Source organism: Nicotiana sylvestris, chromosome 11 (assembly GCF_000393655.2).
Source record: "Nicotiana sylvestris chromosome 11, ASM39365v2, whole genome shotgun sequence".
Taxonomy (NCBI): Eukaryota; Viridiplantae; Streptophyta; class Magnoliopsida; order Solanales; family Solanaceae; genus Nicotiana; species Nicotiana sylvestris.
In genome coordinates, this window is record NC_091067.1 from 8,696,230 (window position 1) to 8,721,365 (window position 25,136).

Sequence of the window (25,136 nt, forward strand, 5' to 3'; positions counted from 1 at the left end):
ACAACAACAAAAATTCAGTGTAATTCTATAAATGGGGTCTGTGGAGGGTAGTGTATACACAAACTTTACCCATATCTTATAAAGATAAAGAGGTTATTTCTGATAGACCCTCGGTTCAGAAAACAGTGGAGATAAGATAAACCAGCAAAGTAACAAACGATTGTAACAACAATGCACTATGGTAACGAGCGCGAATGACGCTGCCTGTAATAATAAAGAACCATAATAAGATAATACAAAAATAATTCTAGTACTGCTGGTAAGCCTAGGAGGAATACACTACTATCAATCGACCTACAACCCTAATCCTCGACTTCCACACCTTTCTATCGTAGGTCATATACTCGGTAAGCTGAAGCAACGACATGTCCTGCCTAATTACCTCTCCCTAATACTTCTTAGGCCTACCCCTTCCCTTCCTCAGACCTACCATGGACAACTCCTCACACCTTCTGACCGGTCTATGTCTCTCTTCTTTACATGCTCGAACCATCTCAACCTCGATTCTTGCAACTTGTCTTCCACAAATGCCACTTCTACCTTATTTCTAATAACTTCATTCCTAGTCTTGTCCTTCCTGGTATGCCTATACATTCATCTCAACATCCTCATTTTAGCTACTTTCATCTCCTGGACATGAGGCTTTTTGACGTGCCAGCACTCAGCCCATACAACATAGTCGGTCTAACCACCACTCTGTAGAACTTGCTCTTAAGTCCAGGTGGCACATTCTTATCACACAAAACCCCCGTGGTGAGCCTCCTTCTCATCCACCCCGCTCCAATATGATGAGTAACATCTTCGCTAATATCGTTGTTGCCTTGAAAGACCCAAGATACTTGAAATATCTATTTTGGGGATGACTTGGGTACCATCCTTCACTTCCACTTCTTCTTCATGCATCCCATCGTTGAACTTGCACTCCAAGTACTCAGTTTTTGACCTACTCAACTTGAAACCTTTAGACTCCAGCATCTGTCTCCAAACTTCCAACCTAGCGTTAACTGCCCCCCTCCGTCTCGTCAATTAGAACTATTCCATCATCAAATAGCATACACCATGGCACTTTCCCTTGTATGTGTCGCGTCAACACATCTAACGCTAAGGTAAAATTCGTTGATTTAGCGACTGATTAGCAATAAATGATCATAAAATTCTGTTAGATACGAGCTATTTAATGACATATTATCGTTACCAACTCCAACATTTTTTTGTAGGATAAGCCATTAGTAGAGAGACATTTAAAGTTAAAAAAGTGTTATATAGATCAGAGATTGTTAATATTATGTAGTAGTGCAGGATAGTGATATAACATTAAAGGTCTGTAATAATTAATTAATTTTAATTACTTAGTTAATTCCACAAAACCCTTAGGTGCAAACAAATGAGAGTAATCTTTTAGGTGCAAACAAATGTATGGAGATATGAAAAGAAAACAAATTAGGTAAATGAACTCAACCGAAAAGCTAAAAGAAAGGAACAAAAACAGTAAAATAAATTGAAGAGAAAAAATAAATAATAAGAACCAGATATTAATCCGAGATTTGCGAGAGAAAAAATTAATTAAAACCCTCTAATATTCTCTCTATTTTCTTTCAAACTCTCCATCCCTCATTTCTTGCATTTCTCCATTCCCTCGAGAGTTTCTTACCTCATATTTTCTTTTCCTTTTTTTTTTTCTTTTTATATTTATTTATTTTCCTTCTGAAACTCAAGGGGGGATACTTCTTTCTTCCTTCCTTTTTCTGATCTCAAGATTCAAGTGAGTATTATTAGATTTTTTCCTTTCTTCTTAATTCTTGATGTTATATATGTCATTGCATGTACATCTTTTCACATTTACATTTATGTAATTTATGCATGTCATTGCATATATATATCTTTTCACATTTACATTTATCATGAATATTTTCTGTTTTATATAATTTTGAGGAAGGGGAGCTTTGGAGCAATGGTTAAGTTGTCCCTGTATGACCTATAAGTCTCGGGTTCGAACCATGGAATCAGCCATTATCAGGTAGGCTGTCTACATCGCACCTCCTTGGGGTGTGACTCTTCCCCGGACGGACTGTTGTCTCTGTCTAACCTATATGTCACGAGTTCGAGCCTTAGAATCAGCCAATGATGCTTGTATCATGGTAGGTTGCTTGCGCCACGCCTTCATCGGGGTGTGGCCTTCCCCGGAACCTGCATGAACGTAGGATGTTTTACGCACCCGACAACCCTATTTTAAATACAATTTTGAGATGGATTGTGAACATATAAATTTAACATATAGTAAAAGTTTTTTTTTTGTGTGTGTGTGTTTGTTTGTTCTAATTAAAGATGATGCTTATTGGTTCAAATTTGTTTAAACATCTATACTTTGGGTGGAAACAGGATTTGAAGAAAATGATTCGACATATCTTATTAGTTTCCTTGCTAATCCATTGCACTTTAGCTAAACCAAAAGGTGGAAAGCCTCTTTCTCCTCCTCTTCCCAAGAGAACATGGTTAACATTACATGGTAATTAAACTACTATACTTATTTTATTGTTGGGAATCCGAGTCATGAACCTATAGAATTGAAATCCTAAATCCGTCTCTGCAGGTGATGAGCCCGTAGTCGTTGCGAATGGGGGATATTCGGGACTTCTTCCCGCGCAAACAGATATTGCATTTTCTCAAGCAAATGCATTAGGAAAGCGCGGTACTGTCTTGCTATGTGATCTACATATGAGTCGCGACGGACAGGGCTTTTGTTTGTCACAGTTAAACATTCAGAATACAACAAATGCAGCTGATGCTTTTCCGAATCGTCGAAAAACTTACATTGTTAATGGCAAAGAAATTCAAGGATGGTTTGCGCTGGATTTTATAGCTGATGAGCTTTATAGTAAATTGCAAGGTATGTCACAACTTATGGACTTGTTTGTTACCGAAATTAAATGGCCATACAATTATTTTAATATATAATGATACAGTCAAATCCAGAGGCGGACATATGTACAGAGAAGAGGGATCACAGGACCCTGTTAACACGGAGGCGGATATATATGTGCATATATATTGAAAACGATTATATATTTTGTCTGGAACTCTTAAGGTCAAAAGTCTGACAGGACAACAATCTGCTCATGTGCCCCCGCCACTTTCAAATCCTGGATCCGCCTCTGGTCAAACCTGTCTATATTGGCATGTTAGTCCGGAAATTTTTCGACTGCTATAGCGAAATGCTGTTGTACAAATATATAATATAAGTATATAACATGACATGAAAAATCCGTTCCAAAGAAAACTTAGCCGTTATAATGAAATGTTGTTACAAAGGGTAATTATTAGAGAGAGGTCTGACTGTACATCCATTGGAATTTCGCGGGGCAACAATTAGAAAACCATGGTGTTTTTCTAATTCATCCAACAGCCCTGATATAAGATTCTAAGTAAAAGTTAGTGATTAAGACTTTTGCATTATTAGACTCTGCATATTTGTGGCTGATTTTGTTCTTATTGTTGGCTTATTGATATCCAGTGACACAATCAATATTCAGCAGAACAGATTTATTTGATTTTTCACCACCAACACCAACAGACTTATTTTTAGAAGATAACATGAAGTCTCTAGTGTGGTTCAATGCCGAGGTTCTATCACTTGCCTTCTTTCGTTCATCGTTGAAATATTTGATACAATGTAAATTCATATTATCAATAAAATAACTTAATGTTTTCTCGTCAAATTGTGTAGTACGCAACATTCTACAGCCAACACAAGTTGAGTTTATTGGATCATATTAAACAACTTTTGGAGATAAAGAAGGATATCTCTTACATATCGTCTCCAGAGATCGGTTTCTTGAAGAGCATGGGACCAGTCGTTCGCGGTTTAAGAACAAAGTTGATGTTCAAGTTTCCTGCTGATACAAATTCAGTTGAACCAACAACAAATGAAACATATGCTTCACTATTAACAAAGCTATCTATGATCAAGACTTTTGCTGTGGGGATAGTTGTGCCTAGAGAGTACATATGGCCCGTCAGTAAAGCTCGCTATTTAGAGCCCAGTACTAATCTAGTCGCCGATGCTCATAAACTAGGCCTTGAAGTTTTCTCCTATGGATTTGCAAATGACAACTATTTGCCTTACAATTACACCTATGATCCACAAAGAGAGTATCTGCAATTCGTTGACAACTCGTTGTTTGCTGTTGACGGTGTGATCACAGACTTCACTATGTCTGCATCGATGGCGATTGGTGAGAATATTGTTCTTAGGATTTAAGAGGAAATATAAGTCTATTACATTCAATTCATGTAGCTCACAGTTGCTCTTTCTGGACTGCAGCTTGCTTGGCAGGAACTCGGAACGCTTCCAGGAAAGTCCCTAGTAAGGAAAATGAATCTCTCTGTTCAATTTCCTACTTGAAAAAACTACTCCCTTTATCCCAATTTATGTGATGCAGTTTGGATTTTGAGAGTCAAACGAGTTTTTTCTTATTTATTTATTGCAACTCTGATCATTTCAAATTGGCAGTTCATTTTTTTTTTGTTGTGCATTTTAAATTGGCAGCTCTGATCATTTCTTCAAATGGAGCAAATGGAGATTATCCAGGAGCAACAGATCTTGCCTATCAGAAAGCAGTAGATGATGGTGTTGACATAATTGATTGTTCTGTTCAAATGACAAAAGATGGAGTCGCGTTTTGTTTGCCTTCAATTGATCTCATGCCATCCACTACAGCAGCGGGACCATTCATGAGTCGAGCAGCTAAGGTCGATCCCATTCAATCCGCCATGGGAATTTTCTCTTTCGACCTTACATGGGAGGAAATTCAGTCATTAAAACGTAAGCGCGGCCAACCAACCTTTCTAAACACAATAATTTTTCAAATAGTACTAATTCTAGCTTGAAGGGTGGGAGCAACATTAAAGTTATCTTTGTGTGACCTATAGGTCACGGGTTCGAGTCGTGGAAGCAGCCACTAATGCTTGGATTAGGGTAGGCTATCTATATCACACCCTCTGAGGTGCGGCCCTTTCCTGGGCCCGGCGTGAACACAGAATGCCTTGTGCACCGGCTGCCCTTTTAATTCTAGCTTGATTTCAGTTTCTGAAATATATGTATGTATATATGATCCGCTGCAGCTCAAATGTCCGGTGGATTTAATGGAGAATTGGTAAGAGATCCAGCGCGCAAAAATGTGGGCAAGTTTGTAACACTCTCTGATTTCTTGGAATTCGCCAAGGCAAAAGCAGTTCCTGGCGTTCTGATCAACGTTGAAGTAAGTTTGTTTTCTACTCTGTATATTATTTTGGTACTGTGTTTTTCTACGCATATATCATGAATTTGAGAGACATTAATAACGAGAACTTGGTTTGTCTTCAAGAATGCTGCATATCTTGCATCAAACAAAGGTCTTGACATTGTTGGCGCCGTCACAACTGCTTTGAGCAATGCCACACTTGATAAGAACTCGACTCAGAAAGTTCTGATCATGTCAAGTGAAAGTTCAGTGTTGGACAAATTCAAAGCTATCCCGACTTACCAAAGAGTACTTCACATTAAGGAACAAGTGGGATTTGTAACGAACGAGACAGCATTGGAAGTCAAGAAGTACGCGGACGCAGTACTTTTACACAAGAATTCAATATATTCAGAATTTCGCCAGGAGGGTCTCACTTTCAACCTCACCAACCTTATTTCTTGTTTGCATTGGGCTAATGTCAGCGTCTACGCTGGAAATGTTCTGAATGAATTCCAAGACATTTTCATGGATTTTGGCTCTGATCCTTATCTTCTGATTCATAACCTTATTTACTATGGCGCGGATGGAATTGTCACTCAGTATCCAAGCACTGCAAGTGCATACAGCAGTAAGTAATCAATGCTCAGATCGCCAGTTGATTAAATTATCTAATTGCCTGCATTAGGATAGATTGTCTACATCATACCCCAGGGATGCGGTCCTCCCCCGGACCCTGGGGCGGGATGCTTTGTGCACTCGGCCTGCCCTTTAATACAAAAATAAATCAGGTTGGGTGAGTACCTTAATACACAATTTTGAAGGGGAGCTTTAACGTAACTGGTAAAGTTGTTGCCATGTGATCAAGAGGTCACAGGTTCGAGCTGTGGAAACAGCCTCTTGCAGAAATGCAGGGTAAGACTGCGTACAATAGACCCTTGTGATCGGCCTTCCTCGGACCCTGCGCATAGGGAGAACTTAGTGCATCGTGCTACCCTTTTTTTGTCATTATATATATATATATATATATATATATATATATATATATATATATATATATATGTGTGTGTGTGTGTGTGTGTGTGTGTGTTGGTTGCAACAGGAAACTTGTGCCCTGGAAATCCAGTAAGTAATCAATGCTCAGATCTAATTGCATGCATTAGAGTAGACTGTCTACATCACACCCTTAGGGGTGCGGTCCTGAGCCCTGTGTGAATGCGAGATTATGCACCAGGTCGGGTACACAATTGACTCATTTTATATGTTGGTTGCAACAGGAAACTTGTGCACTGGAAATCCGGACGCGTATAAGATACAAGACTTAAATCCAGGGGATGTGATAGCAGTTATGCTTGATCCAAAAGAAGTAGCAGAGTACAAGCCGCCTCCGCCCATCCATTTTGAGACTAAGAACTTTGTCACTCCACCACTACCTCCTGTAGCTGATATCGCCAAGGATGACGGCGGTTCTACCTCCAACTCCACGTCCAATGCCAACACGACCGACGCTCCTTCACCTTCACCTCCACCTCCTCCTGCACAAGCCGCGAGTAGCGCAACAGCTGCCTCGATTAATGGTGCTGCTCTCTTCTTTGCAACCATGCTCGGACTAGTATACTATAAAATTTAGGATTTATTTCTATTTTTAGCATAAGAAAAAGTATATAGTAGGAATTCAACAACTTATATATAACCGAAAAACTTCTCTTTTACTTATTTTCACAATGTAATTTTACTCCTTGGCTCTACATAGCTCCGCACTAACAGGTTGATTGTCTTCATCTTGGATTTAACGAGCGAATTTAATCAAGTATCATGTAATCTAATCAGTTTAAATATTTTTTTATGTGTTATTTTTTGTTATACAATTATATTTATATAATTAATTCTTTTGCCAAATTTACAGATGAAAGGAGTCATAATTTTGAATAAGACAAGTGGTTCATGTATGTGCCAACTATGAAATCAATAAAACATTTTGATATACCGCTAACTATTAAGTATTTCTATCACAAATAACTATTGCCTTTTTTGCAGCTTTAACACCCTGAAATTGACAATGATATACTAGCCATCCTAAGGAAGACTTATGTTGATCGAATTTGCATAACAACTTCTTTATATGTATGCGGATGTAAAAGGAAGAAGGCTACATTTTTTTTAAAAAGAAAAGGCAAAAACATCTACACCTGAAGTATTTATAACGATAGTCAACATTGCTCATATTCACATGTAAACTATATGTTGAAATATTAAAAGCAAGAAAACTATCAAGTTGAATATTTGGTATGACACTCGTATTTACATAACTAAATTTAGGTTCCCAAACGATATCAAATCATCTTATGTTTAATTGTTTAAACAATTAAATCGGTCAAATAGGCTCATAATTAAGTCAATATGAATGTCAAGACGCTGAATGTTATCGATGAAAATATTTCCGGAATGTTCATCGACTTCAAAATCCTTTAAAAATATTATTCCTTCCAAAAGATAATTTTATATAGATATAGTTTGTAATGGAATGTGCATCCTTCTTTCGTTCAAGGAAGAATTTATTAAACTATTAAAACACGTATTGGACACCGGATAGGACATCAAAAAAAGAACAACTTACAATTTTTATCGAGAAATTCTTGAGGGAAACTCAATAGATAATGTGATCGCCCTTTTACGTTTCTCTACTTAAATATCAAACTTTTGTCTACAACAGAATACCAATATGTGATAGGCCCCTAATTCATATATCGCGTGCTATATTCTTACCACTAGACCGAAGCTCTAGCCCCTAGAAATGAGTTTGTACTAAATCTTTTGAATTTGTCCCTTTCGGTTCATCCGATTAAAATATTAATTCCTTAAAATTTTGGATGAACTATTTCGAAGTCTACTATGAATTTGCCACTTTAATTTTCCTAAATTTATACTATATTAAAAGCACGAAGGCCTTTAGCGAAATGTCGTTCGCCTTTTTTACCCTTTAAAAATAGGTTATATATTGGATATAATCGTAATTTAGTTATTCTCCTAATATTTAAAATTTTAAAATAATCTAAAATTATAGTTATTAAATATTACCTTATTCGAACTACATATGTATAGAAACACCTAATTATTAGGAATTCAAAACCAAATAGAAAATTAATTATAAATCTTTTGCTTATTTGAATTATATAAAGTAATTATGACTTTTTTCATATATGTCTTAGATAAAGTGCATATAAACGTACGTTGGAAATCTGCTAATAAAACTGTAGATCTTATTTTAAGTCTTCAAAAATTGAAGATTAGAATTTGGAAGCTTTTGCAAAGACTTAAGATATAACCACATATGAGCTCAATCTAATGAAACAGTTAAAAGAGAAAAAGAGAACATAATTAAAAAAGGTATAAATCGATATTCTTTATTGAGTCAGTTATATAAAATCAATATTTTTTTAAATATAAATTACACTTTTACTTTATAATTCAAATATCGTTTATATGGTTTTGTAAAAGCTTTATACTCATTTAGATAGGTTACACGCGCAACACGCGTACCATAAGACTAGTCTTTTTAATTATATGAAATTCTTTATGTTCTAGTAACTTGAATGTCACGAAATTAAATTAAGTAGGGCTTTCTCTCTCTAGAACTAGAATGAGAGCTAAGGCTGAAAAGCGAAGAAGCCACGGACTGGAGGGCGAGGGCACGACGAAAGTGTAAATCAACAGGGGAATATGACTCGGAGAAGTGTTCCCCAATCGGAAGATGCAAAGAAAACTAGAAGTCTGAATGTGATACAAGGCATAATACAACTGAAACTGAAGCAAACACCTATGGCTGGATCGTCAATCATGGTAACTCCGACGGCAAACAAGTAATTGACTAACACAGTAGGGACAAGCAACCAAAAACATGCACAGAGCTCAGGGAAGAATTCCTGGGCGGATCAGGTTGAAAACGAAGGAAAATCCCAAAGTGAATCAGGTATTGCTCAAAACCTAAATCCTAAATCATGGAGTAGTATAGTGGGAAAAGTGACTATCAACGAGGGCTTTGATTTAGAAAGGGAAGGGGAAACTTCTGCAAATGTCAAAATCACTTTGGCAGATGTGCAGGAGGAAATTGAGTATTGGTAGTAGGGCTGTGCACGGATCGGATCGGATTTAGCATATTTCGGATTCGGATTTCGGATTTCGAATTTTGAAAAGGGCAATCCGAATCCGATCATTTTTCGGATTGTCGGATCGGATTGTCACTCATTGGAGTACTTGTTCGAAGTACATAAACAAATGCTGGGAATTACTTTCCAAATACAAATTGAGCAATCACTTTCCAAATACTTGTTTGAACTTCGAACTTAACATTGTTAACAATGTTCAATTTACACAACTGACTGAACTGAGTACTCATAAAAATTAATAATGCAACTGAGTTCAATTTACACAACTGGGTAACAATGTGCGAACTTAATATTTAACAATGCAATCAAAACATAATTCATATCCATTCATCTCCAGTTCTCCACACAATTGTTACTGGACAGTAAACACCATTCATCTCCAAACAAAACCACAATATGAAATTTACATAATGCAACAATTGTCTTTCAAAGTTTCAAACCAAACCAAACTGAAGACCCCAAACAAAACACAATCAATTGTCTTTCAAACCATACTGTCATAGCAAAATAAAACAAACCAAACTACTAAAGTCCCAACAGTTCTTTAACATATTACACAAAACAAAAGAGTTTCAAGTTCCAACTTTTGGGAAGCCACAACAGTCAACACAAACCAGCAACCAGACCAAATGTAGCTCTCAATCTCAGATTCTCAGTAGGACTGTGAGACAAGTTAAAAATCTGCAATTTCAAACAATTCAAAGAGCATTTTCAGAGAAAGAAAAAGACAGCTCAAAGCTTCAAGCTATCTAGAATTCCAGATTCCAGAAACATACAACAAAACAAGGAGCAAGTGTATAATGAAATACCTGAGCTTGTACAACAAATGGAAAATCACTATATGTCGACAATGCAAGGCTCTCTTCCCGTATTCATAAATTCTGTATAATAAGATAGTAACACAAGAAATTAGTTTAGAAGTAATCTAAATAAACATACAAATAAAGTATACATTAAACACAAGTAATAAGATAGGCTTACCAGCTTCAAGTTGTTCAAGATTATCTAAATCTTCTTCAATTTTAACCGGAGTTGTTGATTCATTACGAAGCCAATCTTGGACACACACAAGATCTTGAACCAATCTAGGAGTCAATGAACTCCTAAATGGATCAAGTATGCGTCCGCCGGTGCTAAAGGCTGATTCTGAGGCAACACTAGAAATCGGAATGGCTAGCACATCACGTGCCATCTCAGCAAGAGTGGGAAATCTAGGTGAGTTCAACTTCCACCACCCCAGAATGTTAAACTTTTCATGGTCTTCCTCAACATCTTCACCCAAATATTTATCTAACTCTGTTTTAGAATCAACTCCGCCACATTTCTTATGCTTCTTTAAATCTAGCATGAATTTTGAGAGCAATGATGAAGAAAATGGAGAAGATGGACTAGAACATGGAGAAGATGGAGAATATGGACATGAACCAAAACCACCATTTTTCATTGCATACACATTAAACAAAGTATCCATGTATGTTTTCACATCCTCTTGTATTTTCAAACCTACTGTTTCTCCAAACATAGCACCAAGTGCAAATGAAAGAGTATTAAACTTATGGCGTGGTCAAGCACACATGAGATAAAAATCATTTTGTTCATCTTATGTGGATCCCCCCAATACTTGTCAAATTTCTCTTTCATATTCTTTGCCATTTCTCTCAAGAAAGCATCTTCATTTTGCATCAACTCTTTCAAAGAAGAATCAACAACACATATTTCAAGAAAGTGCACATTAGACGTAATATAAAGTGTACCTGATACTTTCAAGGTGAGTTCATAAAAAATTTCCAGAAACTTCACAATACGTCTTACACTATCCCAATCACTACTTAAAAGTGGACCTGCAGGTTGTCCATCCTCACAAATGCAGTTAGAAATACATGACATCAAACCATAATCAATATCACAATACTTTGTAAAGGCTTCCTCATAAACTGTAGCAACCTTCAACATCAAATATGTGGAGTTCCACCTAGTAGGAACATCCAAGCACAATGATTTTTTAGAAGTTATCCTATCAAGATCACAACATTCTTTAAACTTTTTCCATCTTGCGGGAGATTGTCTAATGTACCTAACAGCTTGTCTTATTCGTTCAACAGACACACTCCCATCTCTCAACCCATCTTGAACAACTAGATTGATGATGTGAGCCATACATATCACATGAACATGCTTACCTTCCATCAAGTTAGTGTTCCATCTAGTAAATTGCTTGGATAACTCTCTAACCATCACATCATTAGAACTCGCATTATCAACTATCACAGTAAATACTTTATCCACTCCCCATTCAAGTAAACACTTAACAATACCACTAGCTAAATCTTGACCTTTATGACTAGTAATTGGACAAAAATTCAATATCCTTTTATGTAATTTCCAATTATTGTCAATGTAATGGGATGTAACACACATATAATTAATTCTTTGAATTGAAGTCCATGTATCAGTAGTAATACATATTCTCTGTTTTGATTCTTTAAGAATAGACTTCAAAGCAAGTCTCTCTTCATGGTACATCTCAAGACAATCCCTAGTCATAGTAGTACGAGATGGAATATGAAATAAAGGTTGAAGATTTCTCACAAAGTCTCTAAATCCATCTTTTTCAACTGAAATAAAGGGAAGTTCATCTTTAATAATCATACGAGCTAAAGCCCTCCTACATGCCTCTTGATCAAATTTCCAAGGGATAACTGAAACATCACCTTTTAGACCTTGCGATTGAAAACCTAATGTTGTCTGGCTACCTCCTGCCTTGTAGGGATTGGTCGGACACTTGGGAATATGCAATAACAAATTGCTTGTGCCGCTATGCTTGGTATCAGCTACATATTCTTCTGAACAAAACTTGCATCTCGCTTTTTTCACACCCTTGGCATTAGTGAACTTGTTGAAGTAGCGCCAAGCCATTGATCTTTCTTTAACCATTTTTCTTTTCTTCGAACCAGGTTCAGATTCACTGTTATTGGTTGTTAAATCTGAATCAGTTGAAGCATTACTTTCACCAACTTTTTCAACAATTTGAAGTTCATTCACTGTCTCTGTCTCGTTTTCCATCTACCAAAACAAACAAAAAAACCAAAATAAAATCAGAAATAGAAGAATAGAAAATGAAAGAGAGATAAAAAACAGGACATAAAGACAAATCGATACATACATAAAAATTGAAAAAACAGTATGAAAATTCAAAATAAAGATGTTGTAATATCTCTCTAACACACACAAAAAAGGCACAAAAAACACACATTATTTGATTTTTGTCGAGAAATAAAAGGTGGAAAACATCACATTTGAGCTCTAAGAGAGAGGGGGAAAGAAACAATGAACCAATAATAACTAATAGTTAGAGAGAATGCCAGGCTTACCGTCTATTAGGGTTTTGCGTCGTTTGCTCTTGATTGGAAATTAAATGTGAAGACTTGAGAGTTGAGACTTCGAGATTAGTTTTCTACTTCGAGAGAACTTGGAGTTCACTGGCTTGAGACTTCGAGAGGACTGAGATAAATAGTGAAGACGAGAGGCGGAAGCTTGGTCGGACTGAGATGAAGAGTGAAGACTTCAAGTTCGAGAAGACTGAGTCACTGAGCTGTGATGAAGACTGAAGAGAGGCGGAAAAGAGGACTGAACATTGATATAACCTAGGGTCGGTCTGATAAATGAATAAGTATACTTAACCATAAAATTTTAGGGTAGTATTTATATATAGGCTCATATAATTTCGGATTTCGGATTGGATCGGATTAAAATCATGCCAATTCGAATCCAATCCGAAAATCCGAAATTATATAAAACATAATACGTATCCAATCCGAAAATCCGAAATCCGAAAATCCGAAATAGAGTAGGTCGGATCGGATTTCGGACATCCGATCCAAATGCACAGCCCTAATTGGTAGTCTGCAGTAGTGTGCTATGTTTTGGGATCGAATCCCCTTCTAACTGTAATAGAGGGGGTATTTCAATAGAATATGGGGTTACTTGGAGCTAGATAAGGTGGCTCAAACGAACAAAGGGGTTTTTATGGTAAAATTTCACAGTGTAGAAGGAAGAATAAAAGCAATTGAAGGGGGAACCCAAACTTTTGATAGAAAACCAGTGGTGGTGAAGCCATGGAAGCCAGGGATGGAAATGAGTAAAATAATGGTGGAGCAGGTTCCAATTTGGATCCGGCTTGTGGGACTGGATCTCAAGTACTGGGGGCAAGCTGCTTTGACCAAATTGCAGGATTAGTAAGTAAGCCTATAAAAGTTGATACTGCAACTACAAGGAAGGAGAAATTAATGTATGCTAGGGTGATGGTGGAAGTTCCAATGAATAAAACATATCCAGAGACAATAATGTTTGAGAATGAACTTGGGCAAATAATAGAACAAATAGTGGAGTATGAATGGAAGCCAACAATGTGTGATCATTGCAGAAACTATGGACATATCAAGGAGCAATGTAGGGAAATACAAAGAAATGCACAAACGAACCAGACAACACAAGCATGGAAACCTAAAAATAGCAAAGTTCAAGTGGAAATGAAAAAAGGAGAAGGCAAGAAGGAAGTGCAAGATAAGATGAGGAAGACCAGGCAAGGAGTAGCCCAACAAACTGTTTCCACTACATTGAGGAACTCATTTGCTACTTTGGAGGAGCAACCTAAGAAACCAGAAGCTCATGAAGAGGTGGTGAATAAGAGGATTCAGAATGGCATACCAGATGAGCAAAGAAGAAACAATAGCAGTATAATAGAGGGGCAAGCAACACAACACACAAGGAGTACAATAGTGGAGGTTACTAATAATAGAAGAGCACAACTGAAAAGTGGAACAGGGCCAAGTAATGTGAGGGATGGGGGAGTCCCTCCACCTAATGGATAGAATAGGCTTCTGGGATGCCAGGGGCCTAAATAGGCAAAACAAGCAGAAATAGATGAATTTATTTCTGCATAACTCTAACGTTGGCCTATTTGGGTTCCTGGACAAAGGTTAAGAGGTATAAAGCATCATCAGCTTTCCTTAACCTTTGTAATGGTTGGTCATTCAATACAAATCTTAGCTACCATCCAGGGGGTAGAATTTGGGTACTATGGAAACCACAAACGTTTAGTGTGAATATCACAAAGGTGTCTGCACAGATTATATTGTATGGTTGAACATAGAGGAACTCAGTACAAGTTCTAAGTAACAATGGTATATGACTTTAATGATCAAGGGCTAAGAAGGGAACGATGGCAAGAGCTGGAGCGAATATACAACACTATGTAAGGTCCATGGGCAGTAATGAGGGACTTTAACTGTGTCTTACATAGGGATGAGAGAGTGGGGAGGCCAGTATCAACATCTGAAGTAAGGGATTTCAAAGAATGTTTGGGAAAATATTCACTTCAAGAACTCAGATCTTCTGGATCATACTATACATGGAATAACAAACATGGTGACACCAGCAAAGTGTATAGTAGAATTGACAGAGTCTTAGTAAATGGGGAGTGGCTGAGTACATTACCAGGATCAGAGGTGCACTTTGGGAATGAGGGCCTCATGGACCATTTTCATGCTTTGATAAATTGGGATAATGGTCCTCAGCAGAACCAACACAGATTCAGGTACTACAACATGTGGAGTCAAGCCACAAACTTTCAACAACAGGTGAAGGACAACTGGGAAAAGAACATAGAGGGTACATGTATGTATAGACTGGTGGGGAAACTCAACAGGCTCAAATATGTTCTAAAAGCTATAAATAGAAGTCAATTTAGTGATGTAGAAGGCAAAGCTATACAAGCACAAAGAAAATTGGAGGAATGCCATAAGGCAATTTAGAGGGATCCTGTTAATCTGGAACGAATTTTGAAGGAAGGCCAGCTCTCCAAACAATGTCAGAAATGGACACAAGCAAGAAACCAATACCTGCAGCAGAAATGCAAAATGCACTGGCTGAAGGAAGAGGACATGAACACTAAGTTCTTTCATAGTATGATAAAAGCTAGGAGGAACTCCAATAGAATCTTTACTATAAGACATGGTGAAGGGAACACAAGAACTAATGCACCTGACATAGCAGAGACATTTGTGGAGTATTACAGAAACTTATTAGGCACAAAAGGTATAAGCAGAACAAGAGTATGCAACACAATTGTAAAAGAAAGGGCCTGTGGTTTCAATAGATCAAAGGAGAATACTGACATCAGACTTCAGTATTCAGGAAATGAGGAAGCATTATGGGATATTGCAGGTGAAAAAGCACCTGGACCCAATGGATATGAAAGTCAGTTCTTCAAGGACTGCTGGGACAAAATTAAAGATGATTTAACAGCAGGTGAGATGGAATTCTTCAGAGCAGGAAAGCCATTGAAAGTCTGGAACACCACAGTTCTTACATTGATCCCAAAATCAGACCATGTAGATACAGTAGGTGACTACATGCCAATTGCATGCTGCAATACTATATACAAAATAGTGTCCAAAATGCTCTCAAACAGGTTGAAACTAGTCTTACCAGAGATAATATCACCTGTGAGCACGTGCTTTTTGCCTTCTATGAATTACTCCCATAAATTCAAAACAAAATAATTTCTGTTCATCATTTGTAATTTTTGTGGATTTTGTGGCATTTTCTGTTAATTATTTGCATTTGTCTGTGCATTTCATTTTGTTTAATTAATGAAAAATACAAAAATATGCTGCATTTGCATTTAAGATTTAATTTTTGCATTTTTGAATTAATCAGTAATTCAGTGTTTTATAAAAATGGAAAAAATCACAAAATAATTCATTGTTGCACTTTAATTTTAATTTTTCGAATTCTGTTAGTTTTTTTTTAATTTGGTATTTAATTAGTGGTGGTAATTATTGTTTAGAATTAATTAATTCAATTTGATAAGATAATTTGGTTAGGAATTAATTTAGGTTTTATTTTTTAATTTTAATTTAATTTAAAAGAAATTAAAAGGAAAAATTGAAAAAAGAAGAAAACAAAGGATGAGATCAGATTTCTCGGGCCAAAATTTGATTTCCCAGCCCAAACTGAATTCCCCTCCAATACCCGCATAACCTAGGCCCAGAACCCGTCCGAACCCGGTCCATCTCCACACTAAACCAAACGACCCCATTTCGATGAGCTTGAATCCCAGCCGTCGATCTTCTTTAGATCCAACGGTTGGGAACCGTGGGTCTTGATGGTATATAAGTGTCCGAACGGACCCCGCCCCTCTCATACCCCCCCTCCTTTTCGTCTCTAACCATCTTAGAGACCCTCCTTTAGCCCCGCCCTAAACCACCTCCTGCCGCCCGCCGGAAATCGCCCACGGTGGAGGCCGACATCCGAACCCTACCAAATTTACACCCCTAACTCCTCTCCACCAAACCCCCAAACCGTTTCTCTCAAATTCCAGCCCTGTTTCTCGAATTTTCAATCGAAAATCAGACTAAAACTTGATTTCTCCCAAATCACTCCGATAACACCCTGTGACCCCCAAGACTCCCTCGTTCCAAATTTCCACTCCGTTTGCTTTGAATTCCCCTGGAAATTCTCGAATTTCAGATCGAAAAGCGAACCCTAAAATCGAAAAGTCATTTTCTATGGAATTTGGTAGCATGCATGGTCATAGGGTGGTGTTTCGTCGAGTTTTGAAGCTTGGACTCATCAAGACTGATGTTGCTTAGTCTGTTCTTAACAAAGAATGACTGATCGACATTAGTTTTATTGGGTCCTTTGTTTCCGTCTGGCGTCGAGGTTGATTTGGTAAGTTCTTTTTCCCTTTTGTGTTTTCTTTCTCTCATTGTCTTATTATCATCCTCTTCCCCTTTCTTTAGTTTAGTTGTCTTATAGTAATGTGGTTCTGAGTTCACCCTGCTTTTTCAGCCTTCTAGGTTAATTTAATTAGGTTTATTTGACAGCTTCATTCAATTCCGCATGTTAGTTTAGGTCTTAGTCTTGTGAAGTCGTTTAGTTGTCAGCCTGGTTCAACCCATTTTGCTGTTTAGGCTCTGAATCTGTTTCAGAATTCATTTCAAGGGATTTGGTTTAGGGTATCAGGTCAGAATTGAGCCCAAATGTTGGTTTAAATATCGGGTCAATCTGACCCATATGGGTTCCTAGAGTAAATAATCAGGGTTCGAAGGGTAGTTTAGGGAATTGGCCTAAGGAATCTTGAGTGTAACTGAATAGGAAGCTTCTAGTGGGGGTTTCTAAGGGAATTTCAGATTTTAGGTGTTTGAACTTGGGGAGCATGTCAGAAAATGAGGGTTCAATGGAAAAAAAATAAAGTTAAGGGAAGGACTAGGAATGAAAACTGAAACCTGGGGTCTGCCCTAGTGACTTGCCTATAAAGACATTCTTACTTGCCTTAGAAGGCAAGGATTTTAAGAGCTAAAAATATCAGAAAACTGAGGCGGCTAGAACAAAGGGTCTACTGTTCCATTCAGATCCTCATTCTAATAGAATTCTCGAACAACTAAGGGTAAAATGAGTTGAGTTTTGGTTTTTATCCAAGGGCTCGGGTTCAGATTTTAGGGGTATTCTGATTTTGAGCTTTGGGTGTTGCTTTGGTTCAAAGTGATTTTTTTAGCATTTCTGGGTCGATCTTGTTGCTGAAACACTGCTCCTGTTACTGCTCAATTACTGATCATTTATTTTTAAATTCCAGGTATTTCTTCATACCTTTTGCTAACAAATGAAGTGCCACAAGTTGGAACCAGACTGAATTTGTATACAGATTTGGATGTTCGAGTTGGAATTTGAATAGAAATCTTGTTTGAATGTTAAATTCTATTAGCTGTTGTTGTTTATACCTATGTTTTTTTGTTATAATTCATGTGTTAAGTTGTCCAGCCGTGCTCAGGGATTTGAATTTGCTTTAGCCATTTAGAAGAACGCTGAACTTTTGGCTATGTAATGGTAAATGAATGCTCCTGGGTGCATGAAATGTCGAACATATAATAATGTGCTTGAGTAGGTCCATTGGTCTTATAGCTTGAAATTAGAGTTTGTTGTGGTAGAGTGTTGTCACTGTTTGTGAGTTGGATGTGTACCATTACGCTTGGTTAGAAACCGGCTTTCAAAATAATTTAAGTGGATTTGAATTGTTCAAAAAGCGAGATATGAAGTTCATACAGTAGGTGTGCACTTAGTTAGATTGTTAACTGTCTCATAGTTATTTTAATCACTTAGATTGTTAATCAAAAGAAATCACTTGTTCACTTTAAGGCATATGTGATACAGGATTTAATCATTTAATATTTTGGAAATATATTCTAATATGGTTCAGCCATGTTTGCTTTACTACTTTCTCATTTTAAATATTAGAGCTTAGTAAAAGGGGCTGAATCTTGTTAAAAGAAAGTGATTGAATCATTATTTCATTAGTTAAGCTTTAATCAAAAGGACCATGGGATTGACGTGATAAGGGAACTAGCAAAAATGAGAAGGCTTAGACATCTGTTAATGTTTTTTTAGTAGATTAGATTAATTATTATCATTATTATTCCTTTCTATGCCTCATTTAGTATAGTTTAAGTTGTTTGCTTATTTAAATCCTTTAAATAATCTGAATGCTTGTTTAATGGAATGTTCGATTTTGCTTTTTGTTCGTTTTCGTTCCATCACTGTTTATGTGCTTCTTCATGTGAATCGAGTCGTCGGGGTTGTACATTAGGAATGAAAATTAATTGTATCATGTCAATTATTTTACCTCATATTACTCGCTAGTAACGTGATCCACTTACCTCATAAATTTAGGCGCTACTTAGTCTATAACCGTGATTGGGTACACGTTCGCGTGACATAATTACGATTTTGAAAACGAAATCAGAGTATGCGTTAGCGCAACTTTGACTAAACTTTCTTAATATTAATAAAACGTTATTAATTGTAGACATGTTCGCGTGACATGATTTTTGACGTGCCAAACAAATGGGTACACATACGCGTGACTCGTTTCAAGATAATTTTCTTAATTAAAAAGCGGTAAAGGGGTAAATACACATAGGATCTAAAATCAGTAATTAAATAATTTTAGTAAGCCAAGTATGATCAAAGCGACTGTGCTAGAACCACAGAACTCAGGAATGCCTAACACCTTCTCCCGGGTTAACAGAATTCCTTACCCGGATTTCTGTGTTCGCAGACCGTAAATAGAGTCAATTTTCCTCAATTCGGGATTTTAAACCGGTGACTTGGGACACCATAAATTATCCCAAGTGGCGACTCTGAATTGTATATAATTAATCCCGTTTCGATTGTCCTTTAATTGGAAAAACTCCCTTATATTTATACCCTTTTTACTACACCCCGTAAAGGGTATAACTCCTTATATTTATGAGGTATAGTAAAAATGGTATAAATATAAGAGAGTTTTTCCAATTAAAGGACAATGGAAACAGGATTAATTATTTACAATTCAGAGTCGCCACTTGGGATAATTTATAGTGTCCCAAGTCACCGGTTTAAAATCCCGAATTGAGAAAAATTGACTCTATTTACGGTCTGCAAACACAAAAATTTGGGTAAGAAATTCTGTTAACCCGGGAGAAGTTGTTAGGCATTCCCGAGTTCAGTGGTTCTAGCACGATCGCTTTGATCATACTTGGCTTAGTAAAATTATTTAATTACTGATTTTAGATCTTATGTGCATTTACCCCTTTACCGCTTTTTAATTAAGAAAATTATCTTGAAACGAGTCACGCGTACGCGTACTCATTTGTTTGGCACGTTAAAAATCATGTCATGCGAACGTGTCCACAATTAATAATGTTTTATTAATATTAAGAAAGTTTTGTCAAAGTTGCGCGAACGCATACTCCGATTTTGTTTTCAAAATCGTAATTATGTCACGCGAACGTGTACCCAATCACAGATATTTATCGAGCATTGACTCTATGCAAAGCAGAGGCTCAATTTTTTGAAGGTTGCAGCATCCTTCTGCAAATGTGGTTGATCGAGCACCTTCGCCATCATCCCAGATTCATGAGTTATGGTTCGAGCCCGAATAACTTCATCACTAGTTACGAGGAGAGGGTAAAAGATTATAACGCACCAGAAGGGTTTGAAGCATGGGTCTCTCACTTGAATGTTCTTAACGCAGGTCAGGTCGAGTGGACTATAGGATGGCTCCCGAGGTCAGAAGCCATCTATATGACTGCTACCAAAGGCTACCTGAGGTTAATGGGTGTAAGGAGTATCCAGCCATATGCACCGCAGAGGGTCTTGAGGCAATTATGAAGGTATCAGATTGTGCCTGAAGATGAAGATCTAAGCACCCAGGTCATAGAGTTACATCCAGAAGCTGCATTACTCGAGGCTGTAGTTCAGCAGGATTGGAATAGCTGCCGGTATCTAAAAATGGCACCCAGGTACCAGACATCGCCAAGGGGGAAATAGATCCAAATTATGCTACTTGGTTTGAGAAAATGTCTTATGTAAACAACGAGCTAGAGCCCGAAAGGCCCGCCAAAAGGCCTCATGTTCAAGCCTTTGATGGCAAAATTCAGGAGAGGTTAACTTGGGGGGAGAAGGAAAAGAAATATAAGGCCATCATCCATGGTCTACGAGAAGAGTTGAGAAATGTCACCTTCAAAAATGATTTGCAGGCACAAGAGGCCGAAGGTAAAAGGAGAAGATTGGTGCGAGAAAATGAAGCCCTCAAAGCTCAAGTTCGACAGTTGAAAATTGAAGCCGAGAACCCAAGCCGAAGCATGAAAGATGAAAGGCTCATTTATAACCTTACTCAAAAGGTATGTAACTATGAAGATGACCTGCTGAAAGCTGAGTTTGAACTAGCAAAAGCACGGGCGAGGTTGGCTAAAAGCGCCAAAGGGCGTGCAACTTTCGTCCAACAGATGAAATAAAGATATGAAAAAGGGGTCACAAGTTGGGAAAAGGCAATTGGCAACCTCGAGGGTGAAATGGCTAATCAAGCTAAAAATTTTAAGGTTGAAAGAGAACATTGTTACGCCTTAATGGCACGACTAGAAAGAGACTTGCAATAACTCCAAGAGCAGAACCAGGTAGCCGAACGAACTTTGGAAGCCAGAACCGAGCAAATTGGGCTTTTGTTGCAAGATAAGGGCGTCATAAGAGAGCGAGTAAAAGGGTCGCTAACTACATCGCGATGAAGTGCAGTAGCTGTGAGGATATGACTAGATCTATATTCTTCGCTACTGTGATGATTTTCGTTCGCCAGGTAATGGAAGATCTCTACCACCTCCAAGGGATTTAGCGAGTTGGCCCGCGGTAAGGCCGAATGATGCCCCGCGGGTCCCGGGGGCAATTGAGGCACTGATGTATTCATGATTTCTTGAGTCTGTATTTTCTTTCCGTTAAAGTATGCCAGTTGTTTTGGAGTCTGTATTTCTTTTATCAGAGTATGTGGGTCGTTTATTTTTGAGTCTGTATTTCATCTTTCATCAGAGTCTGTTAGTTTCTGTTTAAGTTTATTTCCGAGTCTTATTATGAAAAATTTGAAAATTCCAAAAAAAATGTGTTTTATTCATCTCCAAGAACTACGCTTGGTCTGATTCATGCGGGGTCATGATATGTAGGCAATCTCCATAGGATTCAACCGTAACCAAATAAAAGAGAGAGAAAGAAAATAAGAGGAAAAACAAGAGAGTAAAGAAAAAAAAGAGCGGAAAAACAAGAAAGAAAAGAGATAAAATAAGAAATCAAGAGAGAATAAAAACAAAGAGAGAACAGAGGAAAGAGTGAAAAGAAGGACAGGCTGTTGTTGATGTATTGAGTCCAGGCAGGTGGTTAGTTGATTGGCATTCTGGCAACTCACTCATACAACACCCGAAGACAGGCTGAATATGGCCAACTAGGAACCGGAAACAAGTATTGTCGACCCATCGAAAGAAGTGGAAGAATTGGACGTTAATGCGATGAGGGAAGAAATGTATAAGCTAAAGCAACGGATGGCTGAAATGTACCAAGCCTGGGCCAAGGGGCATCCACCACCGGTTTATCCCGCCAACCCTGCTTATATCCCACCATCAGCCCAACCTCTGGAGCCTCCCACTGTGAACTCATCTCCAGCCTTTCCCCTCTACCAACAATGCCATGGCGCCACTTCCCATACTTCTCAAGCTCCACCACCCAAACAAGTCCCATACCCTCCCCCACCAATTACACCTGTTTTTGTGGCACCTCCACCTGCTACATTACACCGATCTTCCAGTGAACCCCTATTCCAAACTCACAACAACCAGTACTATCCCCCTGAACCCACCTTCAAAGTTCCAGAACCATATCCTTACACCCCCCCATCTTCATCTCCCCGCAGAGACCGAAAAGCCACCCAAAAATCCCGAGCATGAAGAGATGATCAGAAAGGTCAAAAGCTTAGAACAATCGTTCCGAGATATGAGGGGGTTGGGAGGTCAAGTAAGTGTGGCCTATAAAGATTTATGTCTGTTCCCAGATGTTCAGTTACCATCAGGGTTCAAAATGCCCAAGTTTGATCTATACGACAGGCATGGTGACCCAATAGCACACTTAAGAGGATTTTGTAGCAAGATGAGAGGAGCAGGAGGAAGGGATGAGTTGCTGATGGCATATTTCAGCCAAAGTTTGAGCGGATCGACATTAGAATGGTATACCAGACAAGATCACAGCAGGTGGTACACATGGGACGATTTGGCCCAAGCCTTTGCCTTCCATTTTCAATACAACCTCGAAACCATCTCAGACCGTCTGTCATTGACAAAGATTGAGAAAAAGCCCGGGGAGAGCTTCAGAGAATATGGATCCGTTGGAGAGAGCAAGCAGTGAGGGTTGACCCTCCGATGAAAGAAAGCGAGATGGTTGATTATTTCTTGCAGGCTTTGGAGCCCACTTTTTTCAGTCACTTGGTGTCAGCAGTGGGCAAGTCCTTTAATGAAGTTGTAAAAATGGGAGGCATGGTTGAAGAGGGACTCAAGTCCAACAAGATCATGAGTTATTCAGCAATCAAAGCGACCACTCAGGCCATTCAAAACGATACTGGGGGTGTGCTCGGGAAGAAGAAGAAGGAGGATGTTTCGACAATTGAGTTGGGAGCTTGGGTTGGATCCAAGAACTTTCCCCGTTGCTACAACCAGCCGCGACCCTATCCCCAAACTTACCCCCACACTCCATATAACCCACCACAACACTATTACTCACCGTCAGATCTCCATTTTTCTGTCCATCACATACAAACCTAGACCCAACCTCCCGCTCACGCACAATTACGTGCGCCAGCTCCACAAAATCCATACCAAGCGCCATAAAATAACTATCCACCCCCAAAAGCATACAGAAATCCTCCTGGAATAGGTTTTCGACCCAACCAAGCCTTTAAGAATGAGAGGTTGCAGAAGCAAAAGACTTTCACTCCATTGGGAGAATCATATGCTAGTCTATTCCACAGACTGAGAAAGTTGGGTATGTTGAATTCGATCGAGGCTAAATTGCCGAATCCCCCTCCCAGAAATCTTGACCGCTCGTTGAGTCGTGAGTATTGTTCAGGGGCCCCGGGACATGACACAGAGAAATGTTATAATTGAAAACAGCCATTCAAGAACTCATTGACACCAATCGGATTAAGGTCCAAGCTCCGGAGGCACCCAACATCAACTAGAACCCGTTGTCGGCCCATCATGAAACAAATATGATTGAGATAGTGCATAAGGTAAGGGAGCCTAATAAGCCTTCGTAAACCGTCATGATGATCGGGCTAGTGAAGCCAAGCCATTTGAAAAGTCAACAAGTGAGAAGTCTGTGATCAAGGAAAATAATGAACCATCTGTGGAGGTCAAGAAGGGGTCCTCAAGTGACGTTACATGAAAACATGAAAGAGCAAAAGTGGTTGTGCCAGGAGTGACGAACAAGCCTGTGGTAATTGTGAAGAGCACCCCCACAGATCCTGTCGTTATCAAACCGGTAACTCAATTACCGATAGTTAACAGTCAAGGCAGCCCCATGGAATTATGAACGAGTGACAGTAACTTACAAGGGGAAATAGGTTAAAGAAGAAGTGTGTGAGACTCATGGTTTGACTTGATCGGGGAGATACTTTGCCCCCGAAGAGATGAGGAAAGCTAAGACCTCAAAAGACAACCCAGTGTTGGTGAAGAAAGCTGTGACCAAGGAAGAAGCAGAGGAGTTCTTGAGAAAGATGAAAATGTAGGACTATTGCATTGTGGAGCAGTTGAGGAAAACACCAGCTCAGATTTCATTATTGTCATTATTGATCCATTCTGACGAGCACCGCCGGGCTTTGATGAAGATCTTGAACGAGGCTCACGTTCCTGACAAAATATCAGTAAACCACTTGAAAAAGATAGCTAACAAGATATTTGAGGTAAACATAGTCACTTTTTCTGATGATGAGTTGCCCGTGGAGGGTACCGAGCACAATAGAGCCCTCTATCTAACAGTGAAATGCGAAGATTCCATGGTTACTCGGGTACTGGTTGACAATGGGTCTAGCGCGAACATTTGTCCTCTCTTCATATTGAACAAACTGAAAGTGAAGGATGAAAGAATTCACAAGAACAGTATTTGCATTCGGGGATTCGATGGTGGAGGGAAAGATTCAATCGGGGACATAGTGCTTGAGCTCACAATAGGGCCAGTTGAATTTACTATGGAATTCCAGGTACTCGATGTGGTTGTTTCCTATAATCTGCTATTGGGACGACCTTGCGGTCTCGTCTACTCTGCATCAAATTATCAAGTTTGAATGGGATCGACAGGAAATTGTCGTACACGGCGAGGATAATTTGTGTGTGCCCAATTATGC

General features: G+C 38.5%; 1 protein-coding gene across 1 annotated transcript; it reads left to right on the plus strand.

Moving 5' to 3' along the window:
* Nucleotides 1-1,614: 1,614 nt before the first annotated feature.
* On the plus strand, nucleotides 1,615-7,070 carry LOC104248954 (glycerophosphodiester phosphodiesterase GDPDL6-like). The gene is made up of 10 exons (XM_009805310.2): nucleotides 1,615-1,762; nucleotides 2,380-2,506; nucleotides 2,591-2,887; nucleotides 3,512-3,621; nucleotides 3,725-4,232; nucleotides 4,322-4,363; nucleotides 4,547-4,822; nucleotides 5,122-5,258; nucleotides 5,364-5,850; nucleotides 6,497-7,070. Exons 2-10 carry the CDS (start codon nucleotides 2,392-2,394, stop codon nucleotides 6,847-6,849), a joined length of 2,325 nt encoding a protein of 774 aa, XP_009803612.1. The 5' UTR covers nucleotides 1,615-1,762; nucleotides 2,380-2,391; the 3' UTR covers nucleotides 6,850-7,070.
* Nucleotides 7,071-25,136: the final 18,066 nt, after the last annotated feature.